This window comes from Fusarium subglutinans (assembly GCF_013396075.1).
Source record: "Fusarium subglutinans strain NRRL 66333 chromosome Unknown NRRL66333_c0000051, whole genome shotgun sequence".
Classification (NCBI taxonomy): Eukaryota; Fungi; Ascomycota; class Sordariomycetes; order Hypocreales; family Nectriaceae; genus Fusarium; species Fusarium subglutinans.
This window is the reverse complement of record NW_023502114.1, coordinates 267,398-285,982: the sequence shown is the minus strand read 5'-3', so window position 1 is coordinate 285,982 and position 18,585 is coordinate 267,398. Positions and strand designations below refer to the sequence as shown.

General features: G+C 48.4%; 9 protein-coding genes across 9 annotated transcripts; 5 read left to right on the top strand and 4 right to left on the bottom strand.

Moving 5' to 3' along the window:
- Positions 1-168: 168 nt before the first annotated feature.
- Positions 169-588, bottom strand: FSUBG_5322 (glyoxalase family; the record flags this gene model as incomplete). Its single annotated transcript, XM_036683407.1, has 1 exon — positions 169-588. The coding sequence occupies one exon, from the start codon at positions 586-588 to the stop codon at positions 169-171; it is 420 nt and encodes a 139-aa protein (XP_036539242.1).
- A 1,617-nt stretch (positions 589-2,205) lies between these two features.
- FSUBG_5321 (mevalonate kinase) lies at positions 2,206-3,785 on the top strand (the record flags this gene model as incomplete). The annotated part of the gene is made up of 2 exons (XM_036683406.1): positions 2,206-2,448; positions 2,502-3,785. The coding sequence occupies 2 exons, from the start codon at positions 2,206-2,208 to the stop codon at positions 3,783-3,785; spliced, it is 1,527 nt and encodes a 508-aa protein (XP_036539241.1).
- Positions 3,786-4,070: 285 nt separating this feature from the next.
- Positions 4,071-5,704, bottom strand: FSUBG_5320 (farnesyltransferase geranylgeranyltransferase type I alpha subunit; the record flags this gene model as incomplete). Its single annotated transcript, XM_036683405.1, has 3 exons — positions 4,071-4,960; positions 5,016-5,606; positions 5,653-5,704. The coding sequence occupies 3 exons, from the start codon at positions 5,702-5,704 to the stop codon at positions 4,071-4,073; spliced, it is 1,533 nt and encodes a 510-aa protein (XP_036539240.1).
- A 566-nt stretch (positions 5,705-6,270) lies between these two features.
- Positions 6,271-6,829, bottom strand: FSUBG_5319 (nuclear transport factor 2 eukaryote; the record flags this gene model as incomplete). The annotated part of the gene is made up of 2 exons (XM_036683403.1): positions 6,271-6,734; positions 6,784-6,829. The coding sequence occupies 2 exons, from the start codon at positions 6,827-6,829 to the stop codon at positions 6,271-6,273; spliced, it is 510 nt and encodes a 169-aa protein (XP_036539239.1).
- Positions 6,830-7,383: 554 nt separating this feature from the next.
- Positions 7,384-9,177, top strand: FSUBG_5318 (methionyl-tRNA synthetase mitochondrial; the record flags this gene model as incomplete). Its single annotated transcript, XM_036683402.1, has 2 exons — positions 7,384-8,655; positions 8,704-9,177. The coding sequence occupies 2 exons, from the start codon at positions 7,384-7,386 to the stop codon at positions 9,175-9,177; spliced, it is 1,746 nt and encodes a 581-aa protein (XP_036539238.1).
- A 189-nt stretch (positions 9,178-9,366) lies between these two features.
- Positions 9,367-10,144, top strand: FSUBG_5317 (METHIONYL-TRNA SYNTHETASE mitochondrial; the record flags this gene model as incomplete). The annotated part of the gene is made up of 3 exons (XM_036683401.1): positions 9,367-9,388; positions 9,440-9,519; positions 9,566-10,144. 3 exons carry the CDS (start codon positions 9,367-9,369, stop codon positions 10,142-10,144), a joined length of 681 nt encoding a protein of 226 aa, XP_036539237.1.
- An 823-nt stretch (positions 10,145-10,967) lies between these two features.
- Positions 10,968-12,449, top strand: FSUBG_5316 (acid phosphatase; the record flags this gene model as incomplete). Its single annotated transcript, XM_036683400.1, has 2 exons — positions 10,968-11,061; positions 11,107-12,449. The coding sequence occupies 2 exons, from the start codon at positions 10,968-10,970 to the stop codon at positions 12,447-12,449; spliced, it is 1,437 nt and encodes a 478-aa protein (XP_036539236.1).
- A 91-nt stretch (positions 12,450-12,540) lies between these two features.
- Positions 12,541-15,198, bottom strand: FSUBG_5315 (dynamin-related 1D; the record flags this gene model as incomplete). Its single annotated transcript, XM_036683399.1, has 6 exons — positions 12,541-12,801; positions 12,853-14,046; positions 14,124-14,232; positions 14,283-14,506; positions 14,553-14,828; positions 14,878-15,198. 6 exons carry the CDS (start codon positions 15,196-15,198, stop codon positions 12,541-12,543), a joined length of 2,385 nt encoding a protein of 794 aa, XP_036539235.1.
- A 1,610-nt stretch (positions 15,199-16,808) lies between these two features.
- On the top strand, positions 16,809-17,233 carry FSUBG_5314 (ribosomal L34 mitochondrial; the record flags this gene model as incomplete). The annotated part of the gene is made up of 2 exons (XM_036683398.1): positions 16,809-16,873; positions 16,921-17,233. The coding sequence occupies 2 exons, from the start codon at positions 16,809-16,811 to the stop codon at positions 17,231-17,233; spliced, it is 378 nt and encodes a 125-aa protein (XP_036539234.1).
- Between the last annotated feature and the right edge of the window lie 1,352 nt (positions 17,234-18,585).

The window sequence follows — 18,585 nt, the reverse complement described above, 5'->3', positions numbered from 1 at the left end:
AGGATACCTTTTGCTGAGTTTATTTTGATACCCTATACCAAGGTCTGATGTTTTCTCGCTCCCCGAGCAGCCTCAATTTTGAGACTGTCTTCTCCAGTTTTTTATAACCTCAACCAAGTCATTGTCGACAACGACATGCGTGCAGCCGTGACATATGGATGTCATTAATTATTCCGTGCCTGGATTGCCGCCCTCCAGAAACTTGAAGAACGTCAACTGATTCCCATCAGGGTCTTTGATAGCGAACTGCCGAAAACCCCACAGCTTATCTTCAATCGCTTCTTCGATCACCTCACTTCTCTGACCCTTGACAATATCATGCAGCATATCCAACTGCTCTGTACCCAACGCGATATATGCCGACCCTGGTTTGACATCGCCATCAGGCTTGAAGAAGTAGATATTGGCTGCTGCTTTCTCCCCTGCAAAGATCGAGCAAAAAGTATAATCTGAAGACGGCCCGTCCTCTGGCTTTACCCCGCCCAATTTGAATCCGAGAAAGTCGACATAGAAATCAAGAGCCCTCTGTATTGATTTTGATTCGAACGTTGGAATGATTTTCCATGCTGAAGCGATTGGCGCCGTCATGTTGTGTCTGTTCAATATAGTATTCGTATAAAAGAGATGCGAATACGAAAGTGTTTCAATGCATTTAGCAGCCAAGAGGAGCGTTATGTATGCGACAATTGATGCACACTCTTTGCTGTCCAGTAACAGGCAACAGCTTCTCCAAGTACGGATACGGCCACACCAATGAGTTATACCTAGCTGCAGGCACCAGCATGGGTATTGTCCCGTCCGTCGTCATATTTTAGCTTCGCCTCGACGACGTAACTGCAAACCTGCAAGTTCCAACGACTCCAAATGTTCTGTTGCTTCGGCAGATATTCGAGGCTGGCTCAAAGTCTCATAACCTGATTTACAGAGACTTTGCCTGACCAACCACAGTGCTACATATCACCATCAACCTCTTCTGGCGCATCGATTAACAGCTGAACCAGACGGCTTATCCAGGGTCACACGGTTGGGTTGCTGTTGTATTGTTCGTTGCTATTGTCATCATCATCAATCACGCGGCTACAAATGCCGATGCTTGTCTCTTCTGTATCTCTTCTTCAACCGATAAGCATTTTTGATTCTGAAAATTTGAAATACCCAGTCCTCGCCGGAAAACTCGGTCCATACAGTTTTGCTTGTTCGATTTTCCACTCTCGGTTGCTGCATCGACAAATCGCGGGAGACGGGACGTCTAAGTCGTGGTGGTGGGCTCAGCTCAGTCTCCAGATAAACCTAAGCCCAGCTGGATACTTGACTTTAGCGCTAGACCGCTATTTTGAGTTCTTCCAATTGGAGGCCTACCATTACACATTCAGTTCAACAACAGAGGACAGATGTTGTGAGCTGTTGGCAACGTCTTGTAGGCATCTCATATCGAATGGTCTCGAATTTGAAGAGGAGATAATAACGGTAGCACCTAGATTGTAACCCAAGTCCCTTAGCCTGTCTCGTTAAAGCAGTTAGTTCCACCTCATCTTGTTGATCGTTGGTAACTGTCATCTGCACTATCGAGGCACTCACATCCGGAACCTTTCCTATTTCGGTTGACGGGCGTTTCCCCTACATCGTCCTGCTCCTTCTCTTTTCCATTGGAACAACTGTGAGGTGTGTCAAAAGGCAGGTACGCTGATCTAGGGATAGAGGTGGAAAGTGCGGGGGACTCAATTACCCATTACGCCAACAATTCCCAGCGGTGCATCAATCTAACCTGCGTCTACCTTGGAACTTACCTACCTCTTCATCTGTGACGCTACTGTTTATTGCCTTTCATTATCGTCTCTGGCTTGCATTGCATTGCATTGCATTGTTGGGAGTCAAGGTCCGTCCGTTGTTGCCCGCTTCCTTTTTAACTTATCACACCCCCGCTCTCGAATTTAAAGAAGTTACTTTCCACCCCCTGACGATGGTTAAGAAAGGCAACCACTAATTTACCGAATTCAGCAACTTTCCTCCTTCATCTTCCTTCTTATACTTTTCTTTCTACTGTTGAATTCAATTATCTTCGTACAATCCTTAACTGCTATTTCTCGCTCTACGACTCTTTCGCTTTCTACGAAACATACTGCAGACATTCATCACGACAGGGGTCAGACCACGTAGTTGGAGATAAGATCAACACCAAACAACACGCGCGACACTATCACCTCCATGCCATCTGTGACCCCAGTCATGGTAAACGGGCTCAATGGCAGCCATGCCAATGGCAACGGCAATAGTCACGGCCCTGCCTCCGATTCTGGCTCCGAAACATCTGGCGACTCCAGCAATGGCAGTGCCCGTCGTCGCATGAAGTTGAGTCGCAAAATGTCTAGCCCTATGGCACCTCCTTTCATGGTATCGGCACCAGGAAAGGTCATTGTTTTCGGAGAACACTCCGTTGTTCATGGAAAGGTAAGTCGGTTCCATCTTATCGCCAATTGCATGCTTACATGAGTGGCGCACAGGCAGCCATTGCCGCAGCCATTTCACTGCGGTCCTACCTTCACGTCACCACCCTCTCCAAGTCGAAACGTACCGTCTCTCTCCGATTCGCTGATATCGATCTCGTTCATACCTGGAATATCGACGACCTGCCATGGGACGCATTCCAGCAACCTTCCAAGAAGAAGTCATACTACTCCCTCGTAACAGAACTGGACCCTGATCTTGTTGCGGCTATCCAACCACACATCGAAGTTGTCTCACCCGATCACCCAGAGGAGATTCGGAGAGTTCACCATAGCTCTGTCTCAGCTTTTCTCTACCTCTTCCTATCGCTAGGATCGCCATCCTTCCCCCCATGTCTATACACTCTCCGATCAACAATACCAATTGGTGCCGGTTTGGGCAGCAGTGCGTCAGTTTCAGTATGCCTTTCAGCGGCTCTTCTTCTTCAACTACGGACATTATCCGGCCCTCACCCAGACCAACCCTCGGAAGAAGCACGACTTCAAGTCGAAAGAATCAACAGATGGGCATTTGTGTCAGAAATGTGTATTCACGGGAACCCTTCTGGTGTGGATAATACGGTTGCGACACAAGGTAAGGCCGTGGTGTTTCAACGGACAGATTACTCCAAACCACCGACAGTTCGACCTCTATGGGATTTCCCTGAACTGCCTCTATTGTTGGTGGATACTCGACAATCCAAGTCTACCGCACACGAAGTTGCCAAGGTCGCAAAGCTGAAACAAACCCACCCCAAGCTTGTTGGTACAATCTTGGATGCGATGGACAAGGTCACGGATGCCGCTTCTGAGCTCATTCATGGCACTTCTTTTGACAGCAATTCGGAGACAGACCTTAGCAAAGTGGGCGAGCTAATGACTATCAACCATGGTCTATTAGTATCACTGGGCGTTTCCCATCCACGCTTGGAACGAGTGCGAGAACTTGTCGACCACGAGGGTATTGGATGGACAAAGTTGACTGGCGCTGGCGGTGGTGGATGCTCAATCACACTTTTACGACCTGGTGTATCCACAGATAAGCTACAAAAGCTCGAAGGACAACTGGAGTCTGAGAATTACGCCAAATTCGAGACAACTCTTGGTGGTGACGGTATTGGCGTCCTTTGGCCAGCTGTCCTGAAGAACGGCACCGAGGAAGATGACGAGGGCGGCATGGAAATTGATCTTGAGAAGTTCTTGGAAGCTGAGGGCACGGAGGGTGTCGAAAAGCTCGTTGGAGTGCATGGCGATACTGGAGAAAGAGAAGGATGGAAGTTTTGGCGAGTTGAAAGCCAGTAAATCACTAATAAGACAGAACACGCTCATGCTGTTGAGCATTTACTACGATGTACACCATCTGGTTAACCAGGAGGGTCAAAGTTGACCAGGACTTGAAGAAGCGATGGACAAAGGCCTCTTTGGTGGGAGTTTTTGGCATATATATGATTATAATCTAGTAATGCGACATGTTCTTTCTACTCACTTCATTTGGGTACTAATCTGGGTCTTTGGGTTTCCGATGTACAATGGGAATACAATTCTGGGCTTGAGGTATCAAATCACATCATATCAAAACATCCCCAACTATTCTTTTGCGCTCTGGCCGCTCTTCAGCAGAGTTACACGGTATTTCCAATATCCCTCTCGTACAGGATCCCATTTCTCTCCAAGACGCCGTAGACAAAGCTCAGCCTTTTCCTTGTCACCCTCTTCATCGTATAATTTGGCCAAGAAATCAAGCGCGTGTGAACTGCGGACCTCTTCTGCTTCCTCTCCCAGTGCAGTGACAAACTTCTCGGCGAAATCTTTAAAGGAGGATAGGGGACGGGAGCCTTTGGTCAGAACAGCAAAGACATAGTTCCAAGGAGACTGGTTTTGCGGGGCCAAATCAATCTTCTCTTTAGAGTAATTGATCTCTCGATCGATTGTCTCTGCTGGAACGCGAGGGTCTGCTTCCGTAGGTCCTGATCCAGAGGTGGAAGCTGTGGGGTCTGAGAAGACGAGATAGAAGCGGTGCGACCAAGCTGAGTTGTTTCGTACATCCTCCTCGATATGATTTTGGGTGGAAAGAAGCTCACTCATAGTCCACATGTACAACTTGGAGACGAGGTACTGGCGATACGACCATACATGGTAGTTCTTGGCATCTGATTCCAGCATCTTTGTGATGAACTGCGTCTCAGAGCGAGCCAGTTGACGAACAGTCGCAGTATCCTCCTCGATGAGAGGATAGTAGTAGTCCATCAGGAGCTGACGATGGTTCCAAATCTGGTAGTTCTTGAGATTGCTGAGAGCAACCTCGTTCAACCATGTAATCTCATCAGGAATACTAAGTTTGAGCACCGAAATAATCTTGAAGCGGAACAGCCAGACGGTGTAGTGTGCTGGGTTCATGGAAATGACGTGCTCTGTCAAACGCAGACTTCGGGGAGAGCATTCGTCCGTGGCCATGACGGCGCGGAGGTAGGATACGGCTATGGTGCTGTTCAGTCAGTCACTCCTTTAGACCTGGGCATCAAACGGACGTACCCTCTGCGTAGTCGTCCGGATAGGCAATCTGTGCAAGGGCGCCTTCGGGCTCGTTCTGCGGGATGGGGATGACATCGTCCCATTCAGGATCCTGGGCCAGACTTCCCGTGATCTCCCCGTACAAGTCCCTCTTGAGCGCAGCCATAGCTTTTCTCCTCGTCTTTTCAGTGGCGATGTCCTCGGTGGTTACTTCGAGTTGCTTCTCTCGCTTCTTGAGAAACTGGCGGTGCTGTATTTGCAGTGATGTGAGCTTTGCGTGCTTTAGTGTGCGCTGCTCAAGCTCGTCGGGCGAGTATGTCCCGATATCTCGTCCGGACCGGTCTTTTCCCCAGGCGTAGTCGCGGGGAAGTCTGCGAATAGGTAGACCCTCTTTAGTAACAAACTTCCAGAACTCGCGCTCTGTCTTGTTGGAAAATGGAACACGGCGGTTTACAGCAGGATGAATGAGGTTGACGTGCGCGTATGTCTTCTTCTCAGCGGGAGTGAGAGCTGATAAACCGACTTGCTGACGACGGTTCTCGACAGGATTCGTCTGAAAGAAGCGCTGCTGCGAACGCTGGGCGATGGTGTCTGGGGGAGATTCTGGAGCAGCTGGGAAATGTTAGACAGATATAGAGACCGAGTGGAAAGTATATACCTCTGGGCTCGGGGTTCGGGGCCTTGGAGCTGGCTTTTGTCTTGGGTGGCATTGTTGGAGTTGGAGAGCTACGTTTGTGATGGATGGTGGGGTTTTGTCACTGGGCTTTACTGCTTTTTTGCTGTATGGGGATTGATGCATGTGCAGGGGAGGATACCCCGCCAAAATGAAGCTACCTATTGTTCTTGAAGCCTCGTTGAAGAACAATACAAGCACGTGCTAGTGGTGGTTAAGCTCGGATATTTGTTATGTAGTGTTGGCAAACAATTGTTGGTGGTGTAAAATGAGTTGCTTGTTGGTTTGATGTCTAAATTAACCGATACGTAGATGAAAGCATATCATCTGCGTCCACCTGAATGCCCTATTGTTCTATGCGCCATGATACCGGCTCGTCTTTCACGCCTCGTCAAAGTCGTCTTCTCTCCCATTTGATCTGGCTCTCGTTCATCATCTTCTACCCCGAGTGGCACGACCTGCCCCCTATGGCTTCTGCCCGCGGGGCTTCTTGGCCGAGTTTGCGTGACTGTTGTCCTCATTCAACGCACGCTTGGTCTTTCCAAGGTTTCTCTCAAACTCAGTTTCCTCTCTAATCGGTATCTCTTCACCCTCGGCCCAGCCCTACAGAGCGCGAAAGTTCTGGGACATGACGAGCCACTTCTTCACACCCCTAGGAGGGTTCTTGACCATAGATTCCCAGTTCGGTACGAGAACAAACGTCTCGTTGAACATCTTTTGAGGCGCCTCTCTGCCCTTTCCGAACTGTACCCTGCCCATAACAGTGACGAGGATGGACATCTTGTCGCCGCTCTTCTCCTTTTTCGCGCTGTCGAAGATGTTTTCGGGTGCGCCCATTGTGAAATTCGGGTTGAGGACGTGTGCGTCGAAGGATTCGATCTCATAGTGCGCGTCTTTGCCTTGCGCTTCGAGGAGTTTGGAGTAGTCGTCTGGTGTTGGGAGGACGGCGCCGTTGATGGAGATGTCTGCGGCGATGGGGTATCTTTGGGAGGAGTTTATGTAGAATGGGAGGATGTCTTTTTGTCGGTTTATGGCTTGGTAGTAGTTGCTGGTGAAGATTTCAGCAGCTGAGTTTGTTAGCTATAGCTTTCGCAGCACGAAGATGAAGATGACTACCATCGCTCGAGGTTTGCACCTCTGTTGCCAGTGTTGGGCCTGACATGGTTGTGCTTGTGTGTGTATCGATGGTCAGAGGAGAGGATTGGGTGGGAGGAAGAAGTCGGGCACGAATAGGTCCGGAGTTTTTAAGATTGGCGCAAAAGTAAACAGTTCCAGGCAGAGTTTCAAAAAGATGCCTGCGATGATGCAGATAGACAGTTATCACAGAACTTGTCCGCACGGTGCATATTGTAGCTTATCGGGTGACGCTTTGCAGCTGCATCTCCCATCTCCCCACATTCCGCTCAGAATTACAGCGAGAAAAGTAGCTCTGGAAGCTCTCAGGTGCCATGAGGGCATTCAGGTTTCAGTCCTTACAAGGCGCTCGCCAAATACAGTCTCGATTGGCCTGTCAATCCAACTTGAGTCGCCTAGGATGTCGAGCCTATGCGCCAACCTCACAATGGCGCCGTTCGAATAGCACTGAGTCGACAGGCAAAGAGAAGCCATTTTATGCAACAACGCCCATCTTTTATGTCAATGCTGGTCAGTTTGATGTCTCGTAGCTCTGGCGTGTCTAATTGCCGCGCAGCTCCTCATATTGGTCATCTGTACACCATGGTTCTGGCCGATGTCATTAAACGATGGAAGCAAATCAGCGGTCATGAGGCCTACCTCGCTACAGGCACAGACGAACATGGCATGAAAATCCAACAAGCAGCTCTGAGAGAAGGATTGCCACCGAAGGAATTCTGTGACAACAACGCCAACAAGTTCAAAGACCTCGCCGAACATGCCAATATCTCGCACGATTTCTTCATCCGAACCACCGATCAAGAACATAAAGACGTTGTACAGCAGTTTTGGCTTCTTCTCAAGGCTCGCGCTCCGGAAGGATTGGGACTATACAAGGGAAAGCATGAGGGATGGTACTGCGTCAGTGACGAGTGCTTCTACCCTGAAGATCTTGTCCAGCCAAGCGTTTCTCCCCAAACAGGCCGCAAGATGATGGTCAGCAAAGAGTCAGGTAATGAGGTCGAGTGGGTTTCGGAAGATACGTGGTTCTTCCCGCTGTCCAAGTATAAGGAGAAGTTGCTTCAGTTCTATGACGAGAACCCGACATGGATTCAACCCGCTGATCGTATGAATGAAGTGCGCAACTGGGTTCAAGATCATCTCGAGGATCTCTCCATCACTCGCCCTGCGACAAGACTCAATTGGGGAATCAAGGATCCCGAAGATCCCAACAATACTATCTACGTTTGGGTGGACGCTCTTGTCAATTATCTGACCACCTCTGGATTCGGCACAAAGTGGCAGGTTGGTGACAAAGACACGGGAATCTGGCCAGCAGACATGCACGTCGTCGGCAAAGACATCATTCGCTTCCACGCAATCTACTGGCCTGCTCTCCTCATGGCCGCAGGCCTTCCCCTACCCAAGAAGATCCTCTGCCATAATCACTGGACCATGTCGAACCGCAAAATGTCAAAATCTGTTGGCAACGTCGTCAACCCTTTCTTCGCCGTACAGCGCTGGGGTCTCGACGCTCTACGATACTTTCTTATGCGTAACGGTAGTTACAAAAGCGACTCGGACTACGCGAACGAATATATCGCCGCTATTTACGAGAAGGACCTTCAGGCCAACGTTGGCAACCTGTTCAACCGAATTGCTCGAGTCAGGAAGCTTGCATGGAGTACGACTGAGGCAGTCGGATTTGCGAAGGCTGGGAGGTTTGAGAACCCTACGGAGATCTTGCCTACAAGTTCACCTATGTTCTTGAGTCTCGAGAAGAGTCTGCAAAGCCTGCCAGAGGAAATTCGAACACATATGGACCACAATCAAGTGAACCATGCCCTACACCGTATCTTTTCGCTTCTCCAGGACGTGAGTATTCCTTGTCCAGCCGAGTTCCAGTGACTGACCTGTAACTAGACCAACCGCTTTATTTCAGAAACTGCGCCGTGGAAGATTGTGAAAGAGCAGGATGCGAATGCGCGAACGCGCCTCAACTGGGTCATCTACCGATCCGCCGAAGCTCTGCGCATCGCAGGCATCTTTCTACAGCCCGTCATGCCCGGAAAGGCTACGCAGCTGCTCGATGGTCTAGGTGTCAAGCCAGAGCGGCGTACTGTCGAGTATGCTCGCGCTGACGCTGACCTCGATTATGGCACAGAAGCTGCTATTGTAAGCGACAAACCTGATGCCTTTGGCTCTATGTTCCCTCCTGTGGCGGGCATTAAGCTGCCAGATGCTGAAGTCGTGGCTAAGATGGAAGGGCCAAAGAATCGACTGGGTCGTGTGGTGGTAGCATTGGCGCAGGAGGCTCAAAAGGCTCGAGAGGCTGAAAAGACTCAAGACGTTAAGACGGTAGAGCCTAAGATCAAAGAGGCTAAGACGAGAGAATGATGGATGAATCAGTGTAACGAAATATGTAAAACATGTACAATACAAAGAAAGCGTTGGCATATTGTCCTGCATTTACCTATGACTGTAGTTGTAAGAAGCTTTTGTGGTGCCCCATTTTGACTCAACTTTTTCACCAATGATGTTGAACTGTGAATATTCACCTCACAACTTACACCTCACAAAATCACAATGAAGATCAACCAAAATACAGGTAAATGCTACATTCTCCGTAAGCACACATGCACTCACTGACATGTAATAGCCATCTCAACAAGCAAAGCCTTGCTCGTTCCATACGAGGCGCATCATGTGCAGCAATACCACGCATGGATGCAAGATCCTGTAAGCTCTCACCATCACCAGAATCTCACACACTAACGCGTCTCAGGATATTCAAGAAGCTACAGCTTCAGAGCCCATGACTTTGGAGGAGGAATATGAGAACCAGCAATCGTGGCGCACATCTTCTGATAAACTCACCTTTATTGTCTGCGCACCACTCACCGAGAATGTATCACTTGTGAAAGCCGGCGCCGCGGATGTATACCCTCTCATGCGAGGCGACATCAACTTCTTTGTGTACCCTTTTGAATCCGACGATGAAGATACAGAGACAGGTACAGAAGGATGGGTCACAGGTGAAGTGGACGTCATGATCGCATCGCTTTCACATCGTGGCCAAGGTTTAGGAGAAGCAGCAGTTTGTGCATTGCTTGTCTATATCCAAAAGCACCTGGATGAAATACTAGCAGAGTATGGGGCAAAAGAATTGAAGGGCTTGATGGTCAAGATCAAGGAGGGGAATAAAGGAAGCAGAGCTTTATTTGAGAAGTTGGGGTTCGTGCAGAAGGGAGAGGTGAATTACTTTGGGGAGATTCTCATGACTATTGAGTGGGATAAGATTCTGACAAGAGATTGGTGGAAGAGAGCGGAGGGGGAGTTTAAAGAAGTTAAGTATGAGATGTAAGAGTGAGAGTATTGATGAGACAGCTATAAGTAATATGCAGTTGTTCAAGGCCGGTTTCTGTCACGCCAAGTTGGTGCAATGGATGAGCTTTTCTTCCTTTCATTTATCTTCCTTGCTGATACAGCTGCAAATCACCTCGAACCATCTAAGCCATGTGCACGCTCATATATGTTGCCGGGGTCCTTCATCTTTCATGCATGTTACCAAAGAGCTACCACCACACTCTCATCATCTTTGTTATTGGAATCGTGGTCAAACTATACTGTATATCTAAAACATATCTGCCATAAACCTCTTTCTTCATCATGAGCAGGCCACTCCTTTCCTGACACTAGTTGATAACGTTCAACTACTCCTAGAAGCTAAACAAGCCCTCTTCTTACGATATCTCATGCAAACTTACAAAACATCACATCACAGCTTACCCATCCCCACACATCTAAACCATTGGCCTATACCTTCACATATCTTCAAGCCATTGACTCTTTTCTCCTCAACCTTGCTTCACATCACAATCATCAACCTTCCTTATCAGACCACAAGCGGGGTTCCCAAGCTCCATCCACTTGTGCATACAGAATCTCCTCAGGTGTTGCACAACGAACTGACCGGTCTTGCCCTCCGCGGACAGAGTTCCGCTGATCGAGCGACTTATTGGGTGGATTTTGTCTGATCAACCCATTTATTGGGCGAATCTTATCAAATGCCAAGACCAAAGGTGGGATTTAAAGTTAGCGTTGCTTAAGCATAAATACAAGCATGGAGCCCGACTTCCGACGGGACATCGCTCCTCTTCAATTTCCAACTGATTCATAACTTGAAAATGTATTCCAAGACTCTTTCGTTGAGTTTCCTTTTTGGCGGCGCTGCCAGTGAAGTTATTCATGGCGCTGTAGTCTTTAGCCGTCATGGAGATCGTATGTCTAACAAGCTCAATTGACGATTCCCACTTACATGAATAGGCACTACAAAGTGGTACGGTGCTCAATCTCTCACTAGTCTCGGCGCAGAGCAGAACTTCCAAGTTGGAAGAGATTACCGTGATCGATATCTCGCTTCAGACTCTCAATATCGCATCTTGGGTATTTCTGAAGATGAATACAAGCCTTCTCAGATCTTTGCCAGTGCTCCTGACCAGGGCATTCTTATGAACACGGCTACAGCTTTCCTTCAAGGATTCTACCCTCCTCTCACTGACCTTGATCCTGAGATTGCTTCTCAAACTCTTTACAATGGTTCTGAGAGTCAGGCTCCTCTTGATGGGTACCAATATGTTCGTCTTCATACCATCAACGACAATTCACCAGACACCATCTGGATCAAGGGCGACGATGCTTGCCCGAAATATGTTACTGCCTCAAAGTCTTTCATGAAGAGTGATGTCTTTGCTCAACGCGAGGAAGACACGAAGGAGTTTTACAAGCAATTCTACGATGTTCTCTCCGACGGCGTCTACAACCTTCGTCCTGAGAACATGACCTACAAGAACGCATACAACATCTTCGACCTCGTCAATGTCGCTCGCATTCACAACAGCACTTCTCCAGCCCGAAATGTCTCGAACGCAGACCTTCTTCAGCTCCGCACGCTTGCTGACTCTGCGGAACTCGGCCAGAACTGGAACGAGTCTGATCCTGCTCGAGCCATTGGTGCTGAGACTCTTTCTGGTGCTATCCTCAGCCAGTTGAATGAGACTGTTACTTCTGAAGGAAAGCTCAAGTTTTCTCTCTTCGCTGGAAGTTACGACACTTTCCTTGCTTTCTTCGGTCTTGCGGATCTTCTTGATGTCTCTCCCAACTTCTACGGTCTACCAGACTACGCTTCTACCATGGCTTTTGAGCTTTTCACCGATGATGACACAGACAGTTTCCCCTCAGACCCAGAGGCAGACCTCCGAGTTCGCTGGCTCTTCCGCAACAGCACAGCCGGCGATCTCGAGACTTATCCTCTCTTCGGAACTGGCGAGGACTCTCTCCCTTGGTCAAAGTTTGTGACCGAGATTGAGAAACGTGCTATTACTGATGTTGGAGATTGGTGCACCAAGTGTGGCGCCGCTGAAGATTTCTGTGCTGCGTACAAAGATGACGATGAGAATGCTGAGGGCGAGAGTGAGAACAAGACTTCCAAGAAGGGTGGCATGTCCAACGCCGTTGCTGGTGTCATTGGTGCTATGGTTACTCTTGGTGTTGTTGCTGTCGTTGGAGCTGCTGCCTTCGTATTCATGAGACGCAAGCGAACTGCCCCTGCTGGCGAGAAGAGTAGCATTCACAGTGGAAGCACCAATGGAAATGCGGCCAAGGTTTAAGATTCATACGACATGGAATGACTATGTAAAAGATTGTGTACCTTATAGGCTAATGAATGACGATTGATACTCCCCATCACTGATAACCACTTCAAGTTCTCTCCAAGGCAGATGTCTGTCGAGTCGCCCTATCGACGATGGTAAGAGCACCTTGGAGCTTCTCAATATCATGCTCCAGCTCTTTACGTCTCCTGGCAGTGTTCTCATTCTCCCCACCAACGATCTTCATCTCATCTTCCGAGAGACTAAGAATTCGGTTGGTGTTGAGGCCAAGAACAGGCCCGTCTGGACCAGAGATAAACGACTCAATAACGGTGTTGTTGATGGTACGAATAAAAGCGTCGAGAGAGAGCTGAACAGGTTAGCAATTGCTGAAACTGACGATATAGCTTAGGGTACATACCTTGTAATAAACCTTGAGAACATCGTGGACATCAAGAACCATGTTCTTGCCCAGACTTGGATGGACGGACTCAAAACACTTCGGAAGATCAAGATCTCCCGGGCCGCGGGCACCCTCACAAGCACTGGTGAATCCCTCAAAGAATCGTAGGATTCTCCAGCCATGAATCTCGTCCCCAAAGCGAGGACCAGTAGATTGCAGTCGCACACACTTTGTCTCCATCTCGCACTGAGACTTGCATAGGTCTTCAGTTCTCTGCATGGATTCTTTCCACGAAGCTTCCAAGAGCGCGGTCAACTCCCTCGAGAGAGTAGACGTGTCACTTTCCGCAGGGCAAACATCGTTGAGAATGGAGGCAGTACATCGACTTACGGCTTGTGCGACTCGCGCAAGGTGGATGCTCGCGATGTGTCCCCATTTCTTGACTTGCTCTCGGTACATATCTGGGTAGATGTCGGGGTTGACGATTCCGTCCAGAAGAGACCCCTGATAGAGTGCTAGCTTGTCTTGAATGGCACCCATAAGATGTCTTGTGTCTTCAATGTGTGACAGGCCTGGGAAAGCCTTATCAAGTGAGGCTTCGATCTTCGTCCTGTTGACATTGCGATCACGAAAGGGCAACTGCTGTTCCTCGGCCCTCGCCTGTGCCTCAAGAGCCAGACGTTCCTCTAGCAGGACGCGAGGATCAACGTCAGTGTCCTCAAATTCCCAGGTACCGCCTCGTGCTCGCATGAACTTGTCAAACTCAGCATTCAAGTGACTGACTTCTCTGCGAAGCTCCATGCTGTGGTCGAGGAATCCTGGACGGTCAAGGGCGGTCTGCGCCATCTCTTCATATCTTCGAACAGTAGCAACAACAAATTGCTGTCTCGCGGCATGGCTAGTACGAGGCTCTCCAAGCATAGCCTTCTCGTGTAGCCTCTCTTCAAGGTTATGCTGAATTGTACTGCGGAGTGTTGGAAAGCAATCGCGTATCTTGGAGCTTAAAAGAGTACCAAGATATGACTTGGCTGCAGTTGAGCCTAGACGGCTTTGAGAAACAGAGTTCCAGGGGCTCTTGCTGAACAGCTTCTTCTCTGCGGCACTGAGGTCGAAAGAATCTGGATCTTTGTCTGCTCGGTTGCGAACCAAGAACCAGCCGCCAGTTAGACGTCCAAGGCTATGGGTAGAATTACCAGTTGCGATGGATACAATCTGACTCAATGTTAGCATGGTTCATAGAGCGTTTGTGGTTGACTTGCCCTCTTGGTCGCCTCTGGCTCATGCTGCACCATATCGCACTTTGTGAAAACACCGACGAAGCGGTTTTGCTTGATGGGCTTCTTGGCCAGCCTCAAAATCTCCTGTCGGTCAAAGTCGGTAGGTGCATCGATAACGCATCTTCAGTTGTTAGTATGATCGATCATCAATATCATGTCAACCTGACTCACATGACGATGTTGTCTTCATTGTTCATGTACTCCTTGACCATAGCCTCGACCTTGGCTTGATCTGTCTCGTTAACAGCAGAGGCATTCTGAAATGTGCCTGGAAGGTCGAGAATACTGAAATAGGAGCGGTGGGGGCCTGACAGTTCGATCTTAAGGACTTCCGCTACGAAGTTCTTTCTGTCTTCTCCTAGACCAGTTCGAAGGCCCATGAACTCAGAGGATATCTGCGACTGTCAACCCCTGTGCCTAAAACTGATGTGAGCCACTTACTTCATCAATGACCCTGGCAAACTTCTCTTTAGTGAGGATCTTGCCGCTGCACTCATAGTTCTTGATGTTGTCAGATGCAGGGTCCAAACCAGGAACATCAACTTCAGCGGGATCAATAGTGATGCGGAATGAATCGTCACTGTCTGGTTCTGTGCGGCGAGAGACAATGCGTGTGGGGAAACGAGTGCAGCAGCCGCTGTCGACTGGGAAAGGGATTCCAGTCAAGCTCTGGAGGAGAGACGACTTTCCAGAAGATTGTCCTCCCACTATAATGAGCTATCACTTGTAAGTACTGCAAGAGCCCAAGAGTCTTAGGGTTACATACCTGAGGAATGCTCAAGTCACCGGCACCAAAGGATTGTAGGGCATCAATTGCATCAAACAGGATGCGGTTGTGTTGACTATCAAAAGGATCTTCAGGCATGATCTCTTGATTGGAATCATCACGAGGTCGAGGTGAAGAAATAGAAGTGGGAGAAGGATCATAGAACACATCTCCAAGACTCGAATCGGTTGGAAACTTTCCAATCACCTTTCTAGGGCTCTCCTTGCCGGAATTGAGGCTATCAAAACCTTTGTAAGGTGTTCGGGGAGGAGTATCAAGAGCGTGTGGTTGCATAGAGAGAACTTCAACAGGTCCAGCCATGATGAATTGATAAGAGTAATAGATGAAAAATGAAATAACAAAGGAAAGATTCAGACAAGGGTCTCTTGGTATGAAATTGAAGCTGAGAAATGGATTGTCCTCTATGACTGCCCGCGGGACTTGAACAGATTTATATCCTCCAGACAGACCTGGTTATCCCTTCGTCCACAGCGAAAGCAGCTTTTCTGTAGATTGAAACAAGCCCACAGACTTTGCTGACATCGCTCCAGCTGTTCATGCAACTATGCGCCGGCCATCGGCTCACCTCACTTGGAGTCAAGGGTTTTTTCAGCTCGAGTATATCTATTGCCATATCGAGACATCTCGGGAAGCAGTTTCGGGCAAATATCTTTCTTGGCATGTTAGAGATGACTTCTCAGCCAACAATTGAGACATATTGGCTGTACGATGCAGGTAGTTGAGACCATTGTCGACCAGCATAAGAGCAAAGATAGGAACCAAAATAGTTTCATCGTCGACATAGAGTTCAGGTGAAGGTCAAGAAGGAATCAACCGGCAGGTTTCGAAACATCAAAATTTGATCTCATTGGCCGCTTTAGCATATGCTGTTGGTTGCTGCAAGCACTCAATCAGCTATCTGCAGGGGGTTGAGCGCATCGCTGAGGGGGGCAAAAGATAACTCAAAGAGGCAGCTCGCAAGATGCAAATGTTTTATCTTATCGATCAATTTCCCTGCAGTTTTAGAAACGGCAAGGCAATTGTTTTGAGTTGCATTTATGTCAGGCCGGGGTAGCAAGGTTGCTCTCAGCTGTGCGAGAACTGTACTATTGTGCGAGATGTTGATACCGGGACAAAGCTCGCAATCAAGACCGAGATTGAAGACATTGTGACTTGCAAGCGCCGTCGATAAACAAAGGTGTAAGATCCCAGAAACAACGCATCCTCAGGGTCGTTATACTGGCCGGAGAGGAAACACATCAACCAACAACCAACAACGGCGGTTGTTCAGCTCGGACAGCCAATCATATTTGACCATGCAGTCTTCAACCTGAATCAGGGAGATGTCTCCAAGTCTAGCGTTGTTGCCGCCAACACTTTGACCTTTCGGATGATTGTAGGCCTCATCTCCCACTGACCATTGTGCTATATCAAGAGTTAGGGGGTGAAACAAAACTTGAAGCAACTTTGGAATGATTTGGAAGAAACCTAGTCGGCTCTTCGATGAGTCGCTTATCGTGCAGGACTGTGCTGTAAGCTGTAGCAAAACATTGCAATAGTGGTTCATAAGACTGAGCTGAAGTTGGTGAGAGATATTGGCTGGACAATTTTGATCAACGTGATACGGGGCGTGGCTCATTCTTCTCATTATTCGTACACTATTAACCAAAAACTTGATAATCAACTGAAGAAAGTCGATATCATCTTTGAGAAACTTGCTGATATTAAAACGATGAACGGAGTTCAAGTGAACTTAGCCATTAAAGAGAGGATGATGATATAGGGTAAGCAGCCCCACCTCGAATCAGCGGCGTCACTTTCGACTGTAGCTCAAAATTTCAGCATTTACATCACCAACGACTTGACGGCCGTTGCACCAACACATCACAAGCCGCAGTCTCGATTCTGCGCGCTCTACCGAAATGAACACGATGTTCTCTTCTATCACGCGCCTCGCGCGCCCAGTCCTGGCTAAGCCCCTCGCTCAATCCCCCAGGTAAGCTCTTCCACATGCCTTAATCAAACCATCACTAATTCCATCAGGACATTCACAACCCTCGTCCCTCTCCGTCCCTCGCTCACTCCCATGAACGGCGCTATCCGAAGAACAGCTCTCCCCTCAAGCTTCACCCCCCCGACAACCGCATCAGCCGATATCGTTCCTTCGAGCGCCATCTCAGCACACCCTGCCCTCGGTGATATGCAGATTCGCTGCGGACCCCGAAATACCATGAATGGACATACGAGACTGGTCCAGAAGCGCAGACATGGATTCCTATGTCGTAAGCGCAGTAAGACGGGGAGGAAGATTCTCCTCAGGAGGAAGATCAAGGGCCGAAGGCATATCGCTCAGTAAGCCTGTGAACGTGGCATGAGGAGGTTGGAGGGCATGTGTCAATGAAGCATGAGCGAATTGTGTACGATACCAGAGAAGAGAGCGGAGACTTGGGGTGCAGATGCCATAGTCTCTCTCGTGATACAAATCTGTACAAAGACCTACCAAAAGAAACAAATGATCTTGCATTCTCACATCTCGGCGGAGTACCGAACTTGCATATTGCAGCTGAAGTCTAAACCAGAGGGGTAATATCACGCACTTTTACGAAGGACCAGTTCCAGAACATTTCGGAATTTCAGACCTACCTAAGCTCATACACACAGCATGATGGATGACGCTGGTCGACGTCGGTGTTGCAGCAAGGCCAGCAATGCAGAAAGCTCCGAGCTATCGCACCTGACTTCGGAGAAAGGCTCGAATTAGAAAGATGAGATTCGGTTCCGATAGACAGATGCAGTTCCTGATTCGGATTCACCGGAGCTACCGTTAGTCAACACCATCACGATGTGCGGATAGTTCGAAACCCCGCATTCTCAACTGAGAATCACAGGCTTCTTTTCAGGCACAAAGCGCTATGACTTGGGTCTTATTCCTCGGCTTGGATTTTCTAGTGTGGTGGCCCGCATGTTCTTGGTGTGCCGATCATCAGGTACGCAGTAAGCGGAGAAGCAGGCTGTGAATTGGAGATGTCTAGACTATCACAGAGATTTGTGAAGGACCGCGTTGAATGAATTGATAAGAGACAGTTTGACGCGGTAAACCAATACTTACTGCTGATAAAGGAATACATGGTTTTGACTATCTGATCACAAGTCTATAGATTCAATTGCTATTATCATGGATGTATATCATCTGGCCTCAGTTATTGAAAGTGATGATGATGACACTAGCGTCCAAGAGATGCAGCTTATGCCGGCCCGCCTTGCATTAAGAGGATGAGATGGTGTGAAAGGTGATGAAAAAGGTAGGTGTCAAGACTTGATACTGCAGCTGAAATGTAAGATGTGAATTGATTCAAGTAATCAGAGACATTTCATGTGACGCTGTACTACCGATAATCTCATGTTCAATCAACACCATATTTTGACAGCTAAAGAAATCCGAATATACTCGGATATCTTTCGTCTGATTTAAATGCCAGATTGACACTTAATCAATCGAGTAGATAACCTCGATGCAATATTACCGCAATTACTGCACTCCCTGGGTTAGGTATCGTGTTCCCCAGATATCGGCACTTGACTACTACTCCAGATCAGTTAAACCTGTTTTCCCACATAATTAAACCCCACCTGACAAAAAGTCCCCTGCCTTGAACCCTGTCAACTCGTAGAGTCAAACGCTGCACGCAATGGAAAACTTGATAGCGG